This window comes from Hydra vulgaris, chromosome 12 (assembly GCF_038396675.1).
Source record: "Hydra vulgaris chromosome 12, alternate assembly HydraT2T_AEP".
NCBI classification, from domain to species: domain Eukaryota; kingdom Metazoa; phylum Cnidaria; class Hydrozoa; order Anthoathecata; family Hydridae; genus Hydra; species Hydra vulgaris.
The window spans coordinates 44,082,028-44,105,000 of NC_088931.1; the positions used below are offsets into that span (position 1 = coordinate 44,082,028).

The 22,973-nt window shown below is 29.5% G+C and overlaps 1 protein-coding gene across 2 annotated transcripts in view; it reads left to right on the top strand.

Annotated features, from left to right (window-relative positions):
* The window catches only part of LOC101237935 (cyclic AMP-responsive element-binding protein 3-like protein 4), a 42,427-nt gene that overhangs the window by 6,687 nt on the left and 12,767 nt on the right, over positions 1–22,973 (top strand). For both annotated transcript variants that reach the window (XM_065813386.1, XM_065813387.1), the window contains exons 4-5: positions 13,651–13,698; positions 15,285–15,343. In XM_065813386.1, the coding sequence (XP_065669458.1) occupies positions 13,651–13,698; positions 15,285–15,343 (107 nt within the window). The remainder of the gene's footprint in view (positions 1–13,650; positions 13,699–15,284; positions 15,344–22,973) is intronic.

Genomic DNA, 22,973 nt, shown 5'->3' on the forward strand with positions numbered 1-22,973 from the left:
AAATCCTGTTATATTGATGAAACTACTTCCCATTTAATGCCATGAATAACCGAGCATTATAAAAAGAATCATACTAGTTTTTCAAATTTGAATTGGGCCTCCATCAAATATATATCAAGGCATGTACATAGAGTGGGAATAACCCACTTTATATTTTAACCCAAAAATTATAAAAAAGCATGTACATAGAGTGGGAATAACCCACTGCTAATAATCAAGTAAACCATGTAAAAATGACACTTTCAATATATTTCTTTTTAACTTTTTACCATTTTTTTCATTGTTTTTTAAAACATTTATTACAATTTTTAGTTATATACATCATTTGCGAGAGGTTTTTTTTTTTTCAAATCTTGCATCTTTAATGTCGTACTAAAACAAACGATTGTATATAAAATCGCAATCAAACATTACAGAAACCATTAAAAAAGCTGCGATATATTTACGCAACAAACATAAGTATCTAAACTAGTACTTAAAATATCCCTTACTATACTATGTTTACTATTCTGGTAAAAAGAGGATAATGGTAACTAATTCATGCAGAAGCGATTTTGAGCCTAATAGTACATCGATCCAACGTTTGATAAAAGTTCTATAAAATTTCTATAAATTTTAGAAATATGGTCTGTAGATAATTTAATAGAATTTCTATAAAAACTCTATTAATTTCTATAGAAATTGCTCTTAATAAAAGTCTCAATATATTTTACTTTTTTTTTTTTACATATGTTTATATAAATACAAAGGGTAGCGAGGGTGGGGTGAGTTGGAAGGAAGCAAGTAGCAACTGCACCGAACGTAAATCTGAATGATATCTGAACTATCAAATTACCTTTATTTTTTCTATTAAAAAAAAAGAAAACAATTTAATATATTGCTTTATTTTTTAGTAATGTAATAACAAGTTTTATAATATCGTCAGCTCGGAATACAGTGTCGTGTCAAAAATTTAATAAAATTATATACAAATATGTTATATGAAAAAAGTTATTTTTGTATAACGTTACATTATAACGTTACATAAAAAATAATTTTGTACATTTTCATAATTTTAAAGTTACATAAATAAGATAATTTCATGTGCGTATATGAAGTTTTAATAAATTTTCGATACAACACTTGAATTCCGGGCAGACTATATAGTTCAACAAGAAAAATGCTGCTTTCATTAGATTTCACAAAGATGATTGATTTATGCAATGAATGCCCAAAATTAGATGACATCAATTGTGATGATGCGCAAACTGATGAAGAACTGCTTTCTAAGGAAGTCAAAATCATACCACAACCGGTAGGTGACTGTTTTGAGGCTGAGTTAGCTAACAATTGAATGACAAAGTGATGAATCTAAATGTATTTATTAATGTGGGGTGTTCGTCATTAGTTTTAGATAAACATTCGAAAAAGAAAATGATTAAAAAGAGTCCTAATCTAAAATTAGGAAGAGCCATTAGCGAAAGACTGCATCGTTCCTTATCTTGATAATGATTTTATAAAACTTTACCAAGCACCACGATAATAGTAGCGCTTTTGGAACCATGGAATCATTTTTTAAATGGAAAAAGCTGAATTCTAGGATCAAGCAGCACGAGAATAGTCAACGTCATCTTAAGTCTGTTATCCTTTAGAAAGATTTGGGCAAGAGACTGCTTCATGAATACTTATTAATAGAATAAAACAAGTTCGACGCAAAATTGAAGGCTTTTCTAAAACCAATTTTACATTGTTCAGTTAGGAAGACAAAATTTACCTTTAAAAAGTCATAGAGCAGATATTACAAATGGTTAAAAACATTTTCTAAAATTAATAGATATTACTAAAAACATATTATGCTAAAAAATATTGGCAAATAACATTATAAATACTTAGCTAGTAAAAACATAGATTCTATGTTTTGACTAGCTAAGTATAACGCAGTTGCAGGTCAACATAATGCTAAGGTCAAATTGCTTAGGTCAACAAATTGCTAAGGCCAGCAAATTGCTACGGTCAAAAAGGCACGTAATGCCAAACAAATCATAGTGTTATATCTCTCTCCAAAAATACAGAATGTGTTTATAACTATGCTTCGTGATCATGTGATCAAATAATTTTTTACAGAAGGTAGTGCACAGTCGCTTCGGTAAAGTGGAAAAAATTTATAATTATTTTTCAGCCTCAACTTGTAGATGAGACTCATATTTATCATTATGCCAACAATATGTAAAAACCTTTTGCGAGACCACGAGAATTGACGGACATGACGCTGTTCATTCTTTTGGAAACATATGGATCTATAATAAATGTCCTCAAAAAGCTAAGCGTGGTGACTGTGTAATTATTTTAAAAAAAAAGACGTAAAGACGTACCCTTTTTAACTTTCTTAAAGTTCTGGAGCACTCTCTTAGTTGAAATTAATGATGCACAAAAATTTTTACAAATAAAAGGGCTTCCGTTAAATCAGTGTGCCTTAAAAATAAAAACAGTAACGATGTTCTTTGCTGATAAACGAAATATAGTTCCCAGTGGGCACGTTACGTAAAAAAGACGTCTTTTAAACGTCTTTTGAACGTTGTAAACGTCTTTTGAACGTTCAAAAGACGTCTTTAGGTCCTGTCCCCACTAAGTTGTAAAGAAGACAAGTTTTTATGCTTTGGAGATATGCCCAATATACATTACCACAATGAAAATAAGATGAAAGAAAATGCTGGGTGAAGAGACCAGAGATGCTGACTTAAGTCTCCCTGATAAAGCTAGACAAGAACAGTACAAAGTAGCGGATTATTTGCGAGCAGAAATTAAAGACCGCTTAACTAAGTTGCAAGAATTTGAGAAAAAAATTATTTCTTGAAAACTGCAGTATGGCTGAGTGGGGACAATAATGAGTTCATCAAACGTGCATCAATCTGACGAGGTTGAGCATATTTACAAAAGTAAAATAAAAAAATAGGATAAATACGATAGCATCCGTTATGATGAAGTCAAACTGTTTGTTTGTCAAAACATCTATCCCAAAATGCTTTTCGTTAATGAAAAAAATCTATTTTTAAATCACAAACTTTACGCTATTAGAAAAATAACTTTTTCCTGATTTACCTTTTAAATTAAATATTATAAAAATTAAGCCTACAGAGCAATAAATTTTTCAAACAAACTCCCTATTTAAACTCTACCCCCTATTTATACAGCGTTTTATTCAGATCAAAATTATAAGGCTTAGTAAAGCTCTACCTTAGATTCCTTCCATATACAATCCAACAATAGTTTCAAATATTACTAAACGAAATAATAAATTTTTGCAAAAATCTATTATAGCTTTGGGTAAAATAAAAGACTTAAAATTTAATATAACAAATAAATATTTTTTAGTTATTATTATTATAATGTGTTATACTACTATGCATTATAAAATAAGGGATATTGAGGTATGTATAAAAACAATAAATATTTATGCATCATAATTTTTTTTAGAAGTAAACTTTCTTCTTGCCTTTCAACTTTTTTGTCGTACAACTAATTTTTTTATATAACGTTTAAAAGAAATTAGTGCAACTAATTTTTTTTTAGTTGTACGCTCGTATTTAAATATAAGTTATTATTAATTATTTTGACTATTTCACCTGAAAACCTTGTGTAATTAACCTAATAATTTTTATATATAAAAAAAATTAATTTATAAACCCTATTTAAGTAAATATCAAAATACTTTTAATTTATTTAAAAAAATGCCCAAACTTAAGCTCTCAGTCGATGTATGTACACTCCACTGTGACTACAGCTAAATCAGTCAAAACAAAAATAGTAGTTATGAAATTTAAAACTGCTTTGAACTAAAACATTAAAATTAAAAAAAAATCTCCCTGAGGAGAATTTAAACCCTGCAATCATGTCAGCCGCGCTAAAATAAGTTCACTATTACATTCATAGCACAAAGCTAAAATGTTAGTTAAACCATAAAAATAAAGTATATAATTTGTTTCGCTTACAAATAAATGTTTCTAATAAATTACTTATTGCCAAAAACTTTTCACATTGTTGCAAAAAACATCACGCTGTAAATAGATAAATAAATAACAAATCTTTAATAATCTACTACATCCAGTAGTGTGCATAGGATTAAAGCAAAATTTTTGAAACAAATCTATATCAAAATTTAGTTGTTTCTAAGCTTTTTATTATGTGCGCATTCTTTATATGACTTCTTTTTTTGTTTTCCTAATGCTGAAACATACCTTCTCTAAAGAATTTAACGAAACTTTCCCAGCCAAGCTTACCAGGATCTGGTTTCCATTCAGTTATATCGAAAAGCTCCTAACGAAATAGCCTCATAGATTATGTCTTGCACTCAACGTTCAAATTTCTTCAAGCCTAATTAATTTTTAACTTTAATGCCACCGTAGATTTTATGGAGCGGGGCAGCTGGAGGATTGTCTCAACATTTTAATATAAGTCTAACTGCTTTAGTTCGTTCATCTTTCAAATCATCTACAAAGAGAAATACAAGAAAGTTTTCTAGAAAAAGACAACATGCATTTCTAAAACAACAAGTAGTATAATGGCTTTCATAGTTTGGATAAAAGTTTTTATTTTTGATCTTGTATAAAATTCTTGGCCTTAAAAATTCAAATTAAGAAGTCTAAGAACTTTGATAAAATCCGTTATCAAAGTTCTTAGACTTCTTAATTTCAAACTAAGTTGGACCATAGTCTTTACTTTACAGTGTCTTTAAAAAATGGAGTAGGTTATTTTGTTCTTGAGTACAAAACTAAAAATCGTATCACTAACATCAACCACATGCTATAATTAATAAAACCAGCTTAATAATTAAAATATATTGGGTTTACAGCACCTATATTTACATAGATATTTTTTCATTTTGACATTAAATTACAATAAAGGTAATAAATAAGAGTAAATATATGAAATTAACAAAAACAAGTAAAATAAAAATATGAAAACCCCAGATTAATTTTTATGTTTATTTATTGAAAAGGTGCTTAACTGAACTCATATCACACACATTATAGAAATAACCTTTAATCAGAACTGATGCCATTGTTCACATTCTGTTCAGGAATAACTTATCAAATTAAAACAGGTTCAAATTTGGCAATTGATTTATTAAGTGGTCTTGTGCTGCACTTTTTCATTTTTTACCATAAAATGTTGTTGAAGTGTTTGTACTGCATTCTACTTGTTCTATAATATGGTCCAAGCGTATTTCATCGCTATAAAGTGCACAACTAATTTTATGAACTATTTTGTCATGCATTTTTTTAAAACCTGTCACAAAACCCAGTTTTATGTCTAGGTTTGACATTGGTATTATCAAAAACATTTTCCAACAAAGACTCTACACTGTTGGAATGTTTTAAAAATTTAAAAACAGACTGTGCTAAATTGTCTCCTGTATCATCTAAAATATCTCAGGATTCTCCTGTATCACTTAGATAATCTATTTTAGTGATTTTTTTGCATGTTATCAGATAATATACTTCGATTAATTATTTTTACTATCTTTACTATCACTAAATAAAATGTTAAAAGTTTAAACATTTACAAAACTTTTATATAGTCTCATCTTAGGGTTGTGAAAAAAACGATTTTTATGTTTAAATAAAATCCTGATTGCCGTCTAACATACAGTTATATTACAAACCTTCTAGCATACTGCAGAGGGTAGTTAAGAACTGAAACGTACAAATGTTGAAAAAAAAAATTGTATAACTAATAGGTTTACTTTGTTAAACTATGTAACATTGAATGATTCAATCATTGTTTAAAAACAAATTTTACAAATAATGTAAAAATGTTTAATTGTTAAAACTTAACATTGTTTGTAAACTGTGTAACAATTTGACATTTTGAGTATAAAAATAGCACTTCATGGCATTTAATGTTTTATTTTTGTTATATTTGGAACTATAAAAATAACATTAAATGTTGTTTTTATTAATCGTTATATAATAAAAATACAAACATTAAAAATGCCGTGAAAATCTAGCAGGCACAGACGTCCGTAGGACGTCTATACAACGTCTTGTGGACGTCACGTGTCCGTAGGACGTCCTTAAGACGTCCAGCGGACGTTCTGTGCCCGCTGGGAAGCTATTTTTATGCTTATATATTTCATCGTTTTTGAAATAAACAACTTGATTTTTAAATAAACAAAAATTGGTACTGTATTTTGTTAAAGCATTATTGTTGAAAATAAATTAAACCATCCTTACAAAAGCACATAACGAATCTCTCAAAACGTCTTTACGTAAATATTATTGTTTATAAACCTTGCTAGACTAGACATCCCAGAATCTTGGTACGTTGAATTACAAGAAAACGAGCGAGTCGCACACCGCTGCCGTAACTCATTAAATAGTTACGGTTTTTACCAAAATTGTTTTATTAAAAATATTATTTATTAACATTATTGTGCAATATTATTTATTAACTATTGTAATAAAAAAAAGTCTTTTTAAAAAAACCCACAAACTTATGAGTTTTGTGACTTTTTAAAGTGTTAAGTGAAATTAAATGCAGTGCCAAGGCTAGTGGGTCAAAGCCCTCCCCAAGTTAAAAAAAAAAAGAAAAAAAGGAGTAAACAGACTTTATTTTTTAATCAGCCTCTCACCTTTTCCTTATCTATTAGACTGGAACAGATGTATTTAGAATACATTTATTCCAGTTTAAGATGTTGAATGCTGGATCTTCTGGACTTAATTCATGGGTTTTGCTTGCTTCTCTGTTTTATGACTAGGCAACTCATTCTATTATCTCCTAATGGAGGTACAGCTCTAAAACTCAGTTTTATGGTTCTGAGGCTGGCTAGTAGTCAGGTTTCCCTAACTCTGTGGTAGCTCTCAGAGAGGCTGATTCAATCAATAGCTGAAAAATATCAAAGTATTAACAGTGCCATGTTGCGAATGGATGGTGTCCCTGTTTGTACTTTCGATGTGCATTGCGGAGGCCACATTTGGAGCCCTTTGTTACGGCTTAGGGTTTATTAGTAGTAATGAGGCAGTTGCTTGGGCTATTAAACAGTGTTCTGAGTACTATCTATGCTTTAAGTCAAGTTCTTCAATCTAATTTAAAAATGAATAAAGTACCAAAAACTAGAAAACACAAAAAACCATCATCATCACCAAGTTCTCTAAATCTATCATTCACGAATATTCGTGGTCTTCGAAGTAACTTTTCTTCTGTTGAATCTTATCTCTTGCAAAGTTCACCAGACCTACTTGCTTTTTGTAAGACTAATTTGAATTTGGCTGTCTCATCTTGTGACCTTAGTGTTGATTGTTATCTTTATTTAATTCGTAAAGACTCCAATAGTCACATGCTTGGCCTGGGTATTTACATTCGTAAGAATTCACCTATTTGTCGGGAAACTAGATTAGAATGCACAGACTTTTCTTTTACGTGCTTTCCTTTAGCACCATTTCACTCAATTGTCTTTCTCTTTGTTCTATATTGCTCACCTTCATCTTAAGACTGCACTCTTTTTAATGTTATTTCTTATCAAATTGATCACTCCCTCTCTCTTTATCCATCAGCAAGTATTGCTGTTGTTAGTGACTTTAATGCTCATCACGCTGAATGGCTTGGCTCCAGTGTCAGTGACTCTGCAGGCGTTAAAGCCTACAACTTTTGTCTTGTTGGAAAAGTTTCTAGACAGCCCGAATCATTTAGCTTCTCTACTCGACTTATGTCTTGTTTCTGATCCTTGTCAGTATTCAGTCTCTCCACATTCAGAGTGCTTCTGATCACGGTTTGATCTCTCTAAAACTATTATCTCATTCTTCTTTATTATCTGAGTCCCCCAATAATCTTACCTCTAACACCTACCTTGTTTTTTTGTTTTGTTAATTCACCTCCCTAAGGCCCAGAAGGCCACAACAGACGAGGAGGCTACTAAATTGTGGTTATAACCCTCTCTCAACTCTATAACTCCAAAACACGAACCTTGACAAACAAGGGCGCTGCACGGAGAAACAAGTTGAGTGCGGTACTACCAGGGACATGGTGGGGATTGAACTCAAAAGCTCTCGCTTATGAACTGAGCACTCTACCACTACACCACTACCTTAAAGCTGACTGGGACTCTTTCTGTGATTTTCTGTGTGATTTTATGCATGGCCTTTGGGTAGAAATCTTTTGTCTTCCTGCTGACAAATGTGTTTCATAATAATATACGAGATTTCATTACCTGAGAATAGCGGGCTTTGGCGTTTGACAAAACCTTTTTACAATGGTTTTTAGCAGTAATAAACAGACGTCTGTTTTCTGGAGAATTGTTTTGCTGATAGATATGGAAGTAATGTTTTCGATTAGAAATTGCAGCCGCACAATGAGAGGAAAACCATGGAGAAGAATAAAGCTTGACCTGGAATCGTCCAGAGGGAATAAAAGATTCCATGCCAGCCTGAATCGTGGATTCAGGCAGGTCAAGCTTTATTCTTCTCCATGGTTTTCCTCTCATTGTGCGGCTGCAATTTCTAATCGAAAACATTACTTCCATATCTATCAGCAAAACAATTCTCCAGAAAACAGACGTCTGTTTATTACTGCTAAAAACCATTGTAAAAAGGTTTTGTCAAACGCCAAAGCCCGCTATTCTCAGGTAATGAAATCTCGTATATCATCACAAAAATTAGGCTCTCGCGACTTCTGGAGAATCTTTAATATTATCAATAATTAGGGCAAATTTTTAATTCTACCTTTCTTGTATGGTTCAGACTTTGTCACCTCACCTAAAGACAAAGCTGAATTGTTTGCTAAAAACTTTTCATCTAAATCATATCTTGACTCCACTAGTTGCGTTCTACCAGAGTTGGTCGTCAAACAGGTTGATCCATTGCTTGACATTCGTATCACTCCAGCTTCTGTATCTAAAGTGATTTTCTGCTTAGACTCTTTAACAGCTTGTGGTCCGGACAACATACCTGTTATTGTCTTGCAGAAGTGTTCTCCGGAGCTGTCGTCTATACTTTCAAAGCTATTCAACAAGTGCTTATCAGAGTCTTGTTTTTCACCATGATGGAAAGCGACATCTGTTATCCCTACTTTCACAAATTCTGGAGAGAAATCTGGTTCTTCTAACTACCGTCCCATTTATCTTCTTCCTATCATAAAAAAGATTTTTGAATCTTTAATTAACAAAAACTTAATCTCTCATCTTGAATCTAATATCTTACTTTCTAATCATCAACATGGATTTCAATTTTCTCGTTCTACAGGTGATTTGCTAACAGTAATAACTGATAGGTTTTATCGTACATTAGATAAAGGTGGAGAGGTTAGGGCCATCGCACTTGACATTTCTAAAGATTTTGATAAAGTTTGACATGCTGGTTTTCTCCATAATGTTTGTTCTTACTGTGTATCTGGTAGCATCTTTAAGATTATTGAATCCTTCCTTTCTAATCGTAGAATAAAAGTTGTCCTCGATGGACAGCACTCTTCTTCATATTTTGTAACTTCTGGGGTTCCTCAAGGTGAAATTCTTGGCCCTATAGTCTTTTTAATTTACATTAGCAATCTTCCAGATATTCTCACATCTAAGGTGACATAGTTTGGTAATGATACTACCATTTACTCCTGTCATGATAAGAAGCCAACACTTTCTGATAGCTTGAAAATGGATTTTACTTCTGCTACAGCATGGGGCTCACAGTGGCTGACAAAATTTAATTCAGATAAAACTCAATTTTTTTTCAGCCAATCGTTATCGCAATAATTTAGATTTTCCAATATTTATGAACGGTAATGTATTCGATGAGTCTTTTACCCTTCATTATCTAGAATTAACTCTTACTTCAAATCTTTCTTGGAAACCGTATATCAAATCCGTTGCAAAACTAGCATCTGCGAAGGTTGCATCTCTTTATCGAGCTCGACACTTTCTTACTCCGGATTCTATTCCCTATCTCTAAAAATCTCAAATCCGGCCTTATATGGAATACTGTTGCCATATCTAGGGCGGATCTTATAACGATATCCTTTCTTATTAAGACAAGGTGTAAAAACGCATTGTAAACATAGTTGGACCTGCTCTTGCTGTCAACTTTCAACCATAATCATATTGTCGTAACGTCGCTTCCCTTTCTCTTTTCTACAAATACTACAATGGGAACTGGTCTAAAGAGCTAGCGCTTCTTGTGTCATCTACTAAAATTCATTCTCACGTTACTCGTCATTTAATTAAGTTGCATCCTTTTTCTGTGACTGTTCCTAAATGCTCCGAAAACTCTTATTCGTCTAGTTTTTTCCTTGAACGTCAGTTCTTTGGAATTTGCTTCCTTTATCTTGCTTTCCGGATTCATATAATTTTTAACCTTTAAAGCCGTCTGTCAATCGCTATCTTGCTCTACAATATTTATCCTTTTTCTTCCTATAACTTCCAACTCTAAGTGGTTGCTTGCAGCTTTATTGGAAGCGAAGATGTTCAAAAAAAAAAAAATGTAGTCGTAACGTTGCGAATTCAAACTTTATTTTTTTCGTGACAAAGTAATCAATTGAGACGAAGCTATTTTATAATCAAGCATTTATTTTCACTTTAAAAAGTAAATACAAAGCTAGAATCAGTCACAAATAGTTATGTAACTGACTAAAACTTGACGACCTACAAATATTAACAGTAAATTTGTAAAAATATGTAACATTTTACTAGTACTGGTAATAAATAATAATAGTAACAGAAATCTTAAAATAATAATGAAAATATTATTATAGTAAAAAACAAATAAACAAAAACACTAAAAACAATTAAAAAAAACAACACTTATATAGAACGATATCAATACAATAACAAGAACATCAACAATAGCAATGTTATTTAAGAAAAAAGGCAAAAACAACTTAAATTTTACAGGTATAAAAGATAAGGTCAAAAAGACATGAAAAATAATTATAGAGATAAATAATAAAGCAGGAATTTTACTTATTATTTTTATCTTGCATAAATTTCTTGACTTGTTGATGAAGAGAACTCTACTTCCATTTTTAGATACGTTGTCTTGATTTTAAAGGGAAGAAAGTTCCATGATTAAATGGATTGAAATTTAATGGAATTAATGACATACTTAATTGTTTGCTTTAAATGTATCACAAGGCTATTACACGATGCTGATTTAAGATTTTGGAAATAGTTTTTATTAAAAAATTTATAATAACTATCCAAGGTTTTTGGAAAGTTGCAAACTGTCCCATACAAATGTGCAATTCAATAGGAATAGATCTTTTAGGTTCATAACTTTTGAGAGATCGTAGAGGATTTTGGAGTCAAGTCTATTAAATTGGAAATGATGCTATGATCTTTGTATAGTTTGAATGATTTTGCCCCCATATCTGACAACCATTAAGCATATTCGAGTTAAAAATAGCATACCATATATTTATCTCGTAGCTAATAAAATGCTTGAACTTTACTAACATTCCAATTGCACAAATGAGTTTAAGTGCAGTCTGCTTCAGTTGGTGTGCGAAGGAAAGATTTTTATCTCACATTATTCTTAAATATTTTATTTGACTAACAAGATTTAACTTTTGATCACTGATTCTGATATTTAATTTTTTATGAAGTTGTACAGAGTGTAGCTTAAATAGAAATATTTCAGTTTTTTTTGCATTTAGGGATATATTATTGGATCTTTACCATTGAACCACACAGGATTGGTCGTATTTAAGGTGTTGATTTATTTTTCTAAGTGATTTATCAGTTATTAGGACATCAGTGTCATCAGCAAAATAAAATGTTTTTGAGAACTTAGTGCATGTGTTTAGATCATTAATGTAAATAAGAAAAAGGAGGCGGCCAAGAATAAAACCTTGGGGAACACCTACAGATAATGATTTGATATTTGAAGATATATCTGAAATCGTAACAAATTGAGATTGTTTCAAGAGATATGAATTAAAGCATGAGAGAACTTGGTGGTTCTGACCATGCAATGATCTCTTTAAATCTTCCATCTCGTACTTCATTTTTAAACTCTATTATCGCACTACTTACTAATACTCTTAAGCTGACTGTTATTCTTTTTAAGATTTCTTCGTGACAGTCCTTAGACTGATGTATTTTCTCTCTTAACTGAAAAATGCACCACCTACATAGCTTCCTAGATTCAGGCAGGAATGGAAGCTTTTATTCCTTCTCGTCGGTTCCAGGTCAAATCTCGTTCTACATCACGGTTTTCACCCTCTTGTGCAACTGCTATATCTAATCGTAATCAATTTTTTCAAAATAATGACTTTCTTGACAACAAACGATTATTTATTATTGCAAGAAATTGATGTAAAATGTTGTTGTATGATGCTAAACTCCATTATTTTCAGTTCACTATATCTCACTTCTTATCTGAGAAGTTATGCTATACAGAATTTTGGAAAATCTTGAAGAGCGTCATTAATAAGGGTAGGTCTAATATTCCCTCTCTCATTCATTGGAATGATCTTATTATCTCTCCCAAGGACAAGACAGAAATAAATGCAAATAAATTTCTTCAAATTCGACTCTTGAATCTTATTTCCATTCTCCTCTTTCTACTCCAATTAAACAGGTTAACTTATTGTTAGACATTCAAATCACTCCAGCCTTCGTTGCTAAAGTCATATCTCAATTAAACTTTTCTACGGCTTGTGGTCCAGACAATATTCCTATCTAGTCTTACAAAATTGTTTTCCAGAACTCTCTTTAATTCTAAATATCTAACTTTACTCTGGAGGACATTCTGACTCCTCCAAAATCTTTCCCATCATCATAAAGTTGCATCTTTTTTTCTTTTCTACAAATACTATCATGGTCGCTTTTCAAAGAGCTATCATCTCTAGTTCCATCAACTAAAACTCATTCTTGCTTGACTTGTCATTCAAGAAAGTCTCATGCTTTCACTGTATCTGTCCCTTTATGCTCTAAAAACTTTTATTCCCCCCCCCCCCCGCAATCTAACCCTTTGGAACTCTCTCCCATCTTCATGTTTTCCTGACTCATACAACCTTTAACTTTTCAAGTCTTATGTCAACTGTTTCCTTTCTTTTTTCTGTAGTAATTTTTATAGAAATTAATAGAGTTTCTTTAGAAATTCTATTAAATCATATGTTTTAAATGTTTAAAGAAAATCAATAGAATTTTTTTCTGGGTAGGTTATTTAAATATCATTGTGCCAGTATTATAATTTGCATGTATAAAAGTGTAACTTCTTCTAGGCTTAGTGTAGAAAAGCAAATCCTACAAGGCAGCAGGGCATGAGGCGGGTTGTATGAGATTACACAATGTCTGTAACAAGGTGATCAAAATGATCCTAATTCTGTCCTAATGATTGCGGAATATATTACTGGAATAATTTATTCCAGTAATATGTTCCATTCATATATTCTTAATAAATTATATACATATATATATATATATATATATATATATATATATATATATATATATACATATATATATATATATATACATATATATATATATATATATATATATATATATATATATATATATATATATATATATATATATATATATATAGCAATATACTTATTCCAGTAAATTGTATTGTGTATATAATATATAAAATTGTTTATAATAATATAATCTAGATACATATTAAAAGCCTTTAAATGTTTTTAAATCCTTTTGTGTTATTTTTAAAATTGAAAAGTAAATTTTAGGATGATGACTTGGAACTAAAGAAAATTAGAAGGAGAATGAAAAATAAGGTAATGAAAATAAAGAATAATAGATTTATAAGTTGGTCATGATGATGAAAATTACAGTTAAGATCTCTTTTTTTCTTTCTTTTTTAAATTTACTTTCAACATTTAACTATTTTTTTTAAATAATCAAATGGTATAGTTATAGATTGCTTGTTTTATAAGTGAGAAGTACAGAGTTTAACATCAACATGTAAACTTGCAGGGTAACTTTAAACAGAAAAAAATATTGCATATAACTTTTTTCACTAGGTAGCAAACTTGTTTGTCAAAAGTATTTTGTAGTTATAGGGATGAGGGTGTATAAAAAAAAAAAAGAGAGAAGAAAAAAATTGTTACCTCTCTGAAACTTAGCAAAAAAAGTTTGTTTTTTTACTTATACTTAATTTTTTATATTTTGCATTTTCTTTTTTTGTTTTCCAAAACTTGAAAAAAAAAATAGAAAATATTTCTTCAGTATTAGCAAAATCATTGATAGTTGATAAGATCTAATCATTTCAGTATTTTTATAGTACAGATATATAGTATATACAGGTATTCATTTAAATTTTAGTGGATGTTCTCCTTTTAAAATTTTTGGAAACATGTCAGATATCATATTCATAAGGTATCTGTTGAATGACATGTGTTGCACTGTCAATCAACTAGTAGTGAGGGAGAGTTTACAAGTGCAAGTTTTTTTCACGCAGAAACTGTAAAAGTTGTATTTTCACTAAAGAAGACTTCTCTGTAAAAATTCAACTTTTTTGTTTTTATTTGCAACTCTTCCTTAGTCCAAAACTCTAAAACAAAAACCTTTAACAATGTCATTGTACAGAGAAACATATTGAGCATTGTACTGTCATAGGCATAAAATAAATTTGAATCTCAAACTTTTAAATATTATATCTTTATATTTATGTAAAAATATTTAAATATTATTTTAAATAAAGTCTTAAGGTCTTAAGATTTTAAGGTATTTTGTTATTTCAGATTGTTTTCATGATTGTTTTCATGTTTTCATATTGTGTAATAGTAATTTCAAATATTAAAAAATTTTATTTATAACATTATCTTGACTTATTTAGTAGTACATTAAAAATAGGCCATTTTTAATTATGCAAAGTTGATTAAATCTTCAGGTCTCTAAGGCTCATCACCTGTTTTGGTACTTCAAAATGAGAGAAAAACAATTAAAATTTTGGCTGGAGAAAATTTTAGCTCTCAGTAATTGCTACAGAATTATGTTACTAAAAAATCTTCTGTAATAAAAAGAGTTTTTAAAAGTAAAACATGTAACTTCTACATTTTCTAATTTTAAACTCTGAACTTCACTGTAATTCTCTGCATAAAAAAAAAAATATAAGAAATCATTTGTGTATCGAAATATTTAATTTTTAATTAAATATTTAGATACACAAAAAGCAAATAACACAGATAAAATTTAAAAAATAAAAAACTTCAAAATCCAAACAACGTTTTTTGCTACAGAAAGTTACATTTTTTAGTACTCAAAAGTTGTGGTTTTTTTGTGCGACATAATTGTGCGTCATTATATCAAAAATCTTCCTCTGCAATTTTAGTAAAATTAAACTAATAATATTTTATTGTAGATATCTGCTCAAGAAAGTAGACGAAGAAAAAAAGAGTATGTTGACATGCTGGAGCACAGGTATTAGTAGTTGTTTTTTTAAAATAGATACTCTTAGGTGCCAAATAAATAGGAAAGAGAATGCCTATTATTAGATTGGCTAAAAAGAAATTAGCTATTTTTCTAAAAATTTCCTAAAAATTCTGAAAACTTTAAGAAGTTTCTATCATTAGACTGTATTTAGGTCACTAAATGGCCTATCAGGCTGATTGAACGTTCTGCATTGCAACTGTTAAGATGTTAAATCCATATATGACATAGTCTGTTTATAAGTTTCAGTTGGGCAACTCAGCAACTAAAGCTCAAAAGATATGTAATTTAATAGGTTAGGTTTTGATTTCTGAGGCAACAGCAAAGCATTGGTTACACTGCTTTTGTAGCAGTGACTTAATACTGTAACATTAACCCAGAACCTGCAGAGAAATGAAAATGGATTTGGAGCATTTAAAACAGGTTATTAAAAATCTAATTAAAATCCAAGATTAATTATGCTTTGTTTGTATAGGAATATAAACATAAAATCAAGCTCTACTAGTTACCAACAGATTTCTTGTTAAATACTATGACTTTGAACTGTAATAATCATCTGTTTGGCTGGCATAGATTTATTTATAATAAATTGCTTCCAGTTTAGAATGTTGAATACTGGATCTCCTTGATTCATTACATAGGTTTTGCTTGTGTTTCTGTTTTTATGACTGGGAAACTCTATTATCTCCTAATGAGGGTAAATTTCTAAAACTCAGTTTTATGGTACTATAAGATTACTAATAATGCCATGTTGCGCATAGATGATGTCCCTGTTTGTACTTTTAGTGTGCATTGTCAAGGCCACATTTGGTCCCCTTTTAATGGTTTAAGGTTTAATAATAGTAATAAGGCAATGGCTTGGACTATTAGATAGTGTACTGAGTACTATCTGTGTTTTAAGTCAAGTTCTTTAACTAATTTAAAAAATTACTTAAGTATCAAAAACTATAAAAACACAAAAAACTGTCGTCGTCCCCAAGTACTTTAAATCTATGATTCACTAATCCAAAAACTCTTATTGATCTAGTTTTTTTCCTTGAACATCAGTTCTTTGGGATTTGCTCCCTTTATCTTGTTATAATTTTCAATCTTTACAGCATTCTGTTAATCATTATCTTGCATTATAAACTTCATCTTTTCTTCTCCAGTAACTTCCAACTCTAATAGTTGTTGCTTGCAGCCTTGTTGGAAGTGAAGATGTTAAAAAAAAGAAAAAAAAAAGTTTTTAACAGGCCTCATCTTTTTTAACACATTTTATCCACACTTTATTCTATATATTAATCATGAATAGTAACCACTAATGTTGACGGATTCTACTTTTAAAAAAAGCCTTTTTATTCAAAATGGTTGCAAAAACAACATCTCTGCCTTTAAGTTCCTTTATTCACTATCAAGGAATCTTATTGGCACTTGTAAAATTCTTGTTAACTTTAGGGTATCAGTTGATGGAATATTTTATTCAATTACAAGAGGTGGTTTGCTGAAAGTAGCATTTTTGCATGACTTTGAGCTGCATCTAGTGACTCCATCAGCTTCAATGTGAATAGAATTTCTGTCACATTAGAAGTATTTTAGTGTGGCGGAATCTGGGTTAGCAGTAAATTGTCAAGTGATAAAACTGTTTCTGAGAAAATAGGACGTAGTGATTGCTAGACTAGGATTGAATGAAATCGGAAAACCATGACCAAATCTGAAAACTTATATTCGAAAACCGTGACCTAATCCGATCCACAAGGCATTGAAAAACCAACTGCTCAATTTTCACAACTAACTTTTTCATTTTTATTAACATTTGTCCTGGTATCCTTCCAAAATTCTTTCAAAGACCTTGCCTCCATTGTTAAACTGCCTGTTTCCTTATTATTCTGCTTTTCCACATCTTCTTGTTTTTCTTTAACCTTGTTTCTAAGATCAGGTTTTAAGCTTTAAAATGCACTTGATAGTTTTCTCTTTAGTAAGAGCTCTGCTGACGATAATATAATGGTTGACCGCAAAGCGATTTGATATGAAAACAAAAATGCCTGGTTGGGTCATTTTTGGTTCCTTTTTTCATTGCTTTTTCATTGTTTTCATTGTTTGTACCTTGGCTTGGCCATTTGAGGAAGAGTAGTATAAGACAGTAAATATATGCTTTCAAAATTTTTTTGAAAAAATCAGCTTGTTGAAACCAGGTCCATTGTAGCTAACATTGGGGTAATAATAAACAGCAAAGACAATTCTCAACCATTGGCAGCCTTCTTATATAACTGGTGTTTCCATTTTGAGCAGTCACTAAAGTAAAAAATCTCCCTTTTTTTTTTTATTAGTGATGCAGCTTCTTTACAGCATAAAAAATGGACAGTGTTTTTTTTTAATTCAGCAGCAGATAGCGCTCAGCAACAGATAATGTTTTAGATTTAAAAATAAATTGTCTTTCACTACCATCTGATGTAGAATGGGTGAGTACAGCTGCAATTCCTTAAAGCAATACATCACATTACAAAAGTGTTAAAGCTTTGCTATTAAAAGAGGCCTGTTCTTTAAACCCACACCAACACACTCACAACTAAGGAATGTCTTTTTGAAGAAGCCTATGGAATGTCTTCATTGTTGCTAAGTTTTGCAAATGTCTATGATAATAGTTAATCATTTCAAGGAAAGAATTTAAATGAGTAGTGTCTGTAAGTCAGGAGCATTCTTAATTGTATTTAGCTTGTCTTCAAGTGGTATAAATCTTTCCTTTGTTAATTTAAAAGGAAAAGTATTCTACCTCTAACAACATAAACACGCATTTGCTTTCCATTAACTTCATTCAAAATTGATTCTTTTTCAAAATTTTCTTAATGTTGCTTATCTGTTTGCTTGGTTGGACATTTATAATTCATCAACTCAAACTTTTGTAAACGGTAAATTACTAATCAATTTTTAAATTTCTTGTTGGAAAATTCTTGGTGCTGAGTATATGATTGACATGCTAAGCGCAATAAGTGTTGCCGCTGACTCATTACTGTTTTTATTTCTTCTATTGAATTAAAAACATTCAGCAATTAAATTTGGGTTGGCTTTTTGTGGTTGCTCATTAAATTATATGATTTGGTGTACGATTTATCACTTGTTTTTCCAGGTTCTAGGAAACATTTAAAAATTTATATATAACATTTAAATAATTTATATATACCATTTCCACATAAGCTTAATAGAATTGACCTTTGTTGACGATTTCTTTAAATTCTGGTAAGCTTCCATAATATGTAGCTATAATAATTAGTATGAAACAATAACAAGTATTCCACTAACAAAATAACTAATACCAAAAAACTAGATAGCAATTACTATAACACTCTACTAGTTAGCAAAGAGTTTCTTTTTAAATATTAAGACTTAAAATTACAGTAGGAGTTTTAAACAGACAACCATCTTTTTTAAAATGTTTTATCCACACATTTTCTCTTTATAATAGTGCTGAAATTAATACTAGTTGTAGTAATAATATTAGTAATAGTGCCTGCTTGTGGGTATTTGACACGAACTCTTGGCAGCCATTAAAACTAAAGTAGTAGCAAGAAAAGTCTCTCAACATGTTTATATAAGGAAGTATAGGAAATTTATATGCAGGTATGTAAATATACATGAAATTACAATATGTCATTTAAAATTACGCAAATGTAAAAACTTTGTTTGGATAGCATTATGTACAAACGTCTGTAAGTGTAAACATCTTTAGTATAAATTGAGTTTGCGGCAGCATATGGAATGATCACATATAATCTCTTTATAATACAAGGAAACAAGTTAAAAAATGTATTATGCTAGGGAGTGAATTGGAACATTCGCAAACAACGCTAATGACAGAGCACTAAACTACTGAGTTATCAAACACATATGATTAAGTGAAAAACATACCATTTTATAAATCTCTATGTATGTGGAAAAGTTTTTGAATAAATTATGTTTCTACTATTTACTAAAAAATATTGAAGTAAATAAGGAATAAGTATGTAATTGGTTGGTGTGAAATTGATAAGTATAAAATTGGCTGGTTTGTTTGGTTGGTTTGGTTTGGTAAGACCCATATTTTATGTCTTTACCAACTGTAGAATGACATATACATGTATATATATATATATATATATATATATATATATATACATACATATATATATATATATATATATATATGTATATATATATATATACATATATATATATATATATACATATATATATATATATATACATATATATATATATATATATATATATATATATATATATATATATATATATATATATATATATATGGGCAAATCTAGGTTGTAGAAAAAATAAATGTATGTAACAAATAAAAATAAAAAAAACTGAGCTAACTGTAGCAATAGCTACAGTTTTTTTTTTCTCTTTTTATTTGTTACATACATTTATTTTTCATGCAAAAGAAAAAAATTTGTTTATGTTTATGGAAATGGTAAAATTTGTTTATTTCTGTTTTATGATTTGTTTATCATTGAAGAAATCAAACGATTTTAAAAACATTTAAAAAAATGTATAGGTTTGCTAGAGACAAGGAGAAGAAAATGTTGGTTAGAATGTTTACCTTATACAAGTTTTAAAGCGTCTAGCAAAACTTTAGTTTATGATTTGGTTGACATCTAAACTTCATAAACTAAAATAACATCCTGCATAATTTTCCTTTTCAAAAAATAACATTCTGCATAATTTTCCTTCTCAGATAGGTTTTTGATTTATTCTAAAATTTCAAGGAACTTTCAACTACTTTTTTTTCTCTTTTTTAAAAATTTCTTCTAGGAACTATTATTCCCTGTGACAAGGTGTGTGTTACAAAAATGTTATTATATCAGGGAGTTGCTGTTTTTGGAAAACCAATGATATGAATTCTCTTTCAAAAAGATGTTTTGATAACTTGTAATACAAGTTGTATGTTTGATGGCCCTAAATTTCTTTTGGAGATTTTGTGAAAATCTTTAAACAAAGAAATTACTAATTTTTATCTGATCAAATTCATTTAACTCTGGAGTCAGTAAAAGAGTCAAATAGCAAAGCAAAGGCATTTATAAATGATAAAAATCTAACATTTTATGAAAAATGTTAGACTTTAATTTTTCTCTCAAATGTTAACAAGACTGGTGATTTTATTAAACTTGCTGTCACATAATAGAAAACTTTTAATTTAAAAGTGTGGGCATATATTTCAGGTTCAATAATGATCAACAAACTTCCTCAGAGATCTAAATGATAAACATAGAAATTTTTTTTTGAATTTTGGCAATACTGCATTAAACATGAAAAAAAATTCAGAAAATAGGCTTTAAATATTAACACAATGTCACAAGGCATTTCACAAATTATACACATGTTTAAAATGCTATTAAGAGAAACACTTTTGTTACAATTTTGTTATGTTAGGAAAATTTGCTACAGAATTACTTGAAACAGAATTGAGAAATATAAGAAAAGTATCTGGGGACATAATTTTTAAATGTTCTTTGAAACCAAAGATGTTTTTTTTTTGTTTACATTACCATGTATTTTGAAATTATGATTTGCTTATCGAATATGAAATTTTGACCAGTATAATGTTTTATTTTTTAAACTTTGGTCAATATCCAAAATTATTTGAAATAGGTGGTTTAAAAAGTCCTTTTGACAATACTGTTCAATGGCTTTTCTTCAACTTGATTAAAGATAAAGTTTGTTTGAATTCCATATTCAATACTTTTATACTTTACTGTATTACTTTATTGAAAATGAGTGTTATCACCACAATATACTTTCCTATATTTATTTTTATCGAAAACTACTAAAACCTTTCTACACCAAAATCAAACAAAGAACTATGTTGTTTTAAACAAAGAACCATCGTATTTATTTTATCTTGCTAGGTTGACATTTATTCATTGACACTTTTGTTTTTATTATTTGCTGAGATTTGTTAATTGTATCCTTGTTAGTTATAATATGCCTGTAGTTTGCTATTTTAGGATTTTAAAAGCATTCCTTATTTATTTAAAGCAATATATTTTTATTGAAAAGTTTAGTTACTTTAGTTTAATTTTTTATTTGATTGAAAATTTCTTTCTTTATTTCATTATTTGGCAAAAAGTTTATTGTAATGAAGTAATAAAGTTTATTTTTAAAAATATCAAAATATTTATAAATTGTTTTTATAAATTTATATAAATCGTTACAGTGTCTATTTTAGTTTTCATATAATTTATAAATGAAGCCATTCAAAAAAGTATGTGTTTTAAAACAAATTTAAATTAAATTAAAAAATTGAATTTTAAACAAATTTAGATTAAAGTTGTAGTTTTCATTTTCAAATATTAACCCCCAATTTTTTTGCAGACCAAAACATATTTTAACAACCACAAATATTTTGTTGATTTAAATATATAGATAAATTTATATGATAATTTTTTGTGTTTTGTTTTACATAAATACATTGACTGGCAATAGGAATACCAAGATTTAAATGTAAATACATCAACTGAGGATAAGGGTTTGGTCAGGGTTTTAGTCATGATTAAAAGTCAGAAAAGACAAGTAAACTATCATTTTGTTAAAAAGTATTTAGTTTAACTGGATGTTTTTAGCATCGTGTAAAGCAAGTAATCTTCTACCACTCTAAATCAACAGGGGAAGAGAACAGTGCTAGGGGACCTTATGTATCATTATAAGCCACTGTACATCCAAGACTGGCGCAAATAAAGTGTGCTACCCTTCCTTATCAATAAATTTTAGCCCATTAAATCAGCAAATTTAACTCTTTTAGACTAGGGAGTCAGTATATGTAGGACACATAGTGCAGTCAACAAACTTCGACATTTAGTACTGTTGGCAAATGTGAAAAGCAACAAGCTTTTTTTTCAGACAGAAAAAATATTTATGGCTTTTTTTCTACTGTCTATAAAAATCCTGGCTCTGCCCCCGATATATATATATATATATATATATATATATATATATATATATATATATATATAGTTCTATAGTTTGTTGGCTTTAGGAAGAGCGGAAGGAAAAAAGTGATTCTTACGCCAACACATACGTCACTTTTAATTACTTTTGACTTTCGTCCAACATTTCCGTGTTGGACGAAAGTAAAAACCATTAATTTAATTACAAATTAATCGTTTTTTAAAAAAACCACAAAAACGCAAATTTAATTGACCAGAATATTTTTAAAAACATTCTGAATGTTTTTATAACATTTTGAATGTTTTTAACAATATAAACAATGTTTTTATTTTTATTTTTTTTAATAAAATGTTTTTATTTTTATTTTTTTTAATAAAATGTTTTTATTTTTATTTTTTTTACTGTAAATCATGCGCGGAGTGTTGCTACATCGACTATCTTATAGCCTGACTCGCAAGGGAGTGCTGCTCATCGACTGACAAATAGCCTGACTCGCAAGGGAGTGCTGCTACATCGACTGACAAATAGCCTGAATCGCAAGGGAGTGCTGCTACATCAACTGACAAATAGCCTGACCCGCAAGGGAGTGCTGCTACATCGACTGAGGGTTTGGTTGGGGCAGGCAGTCTATCATTATTAAAAAAAAAAAATTCCGGTCTTGCATTTTAATTTTTACTTTTTGTCAACAAAATATGGAAAAAAC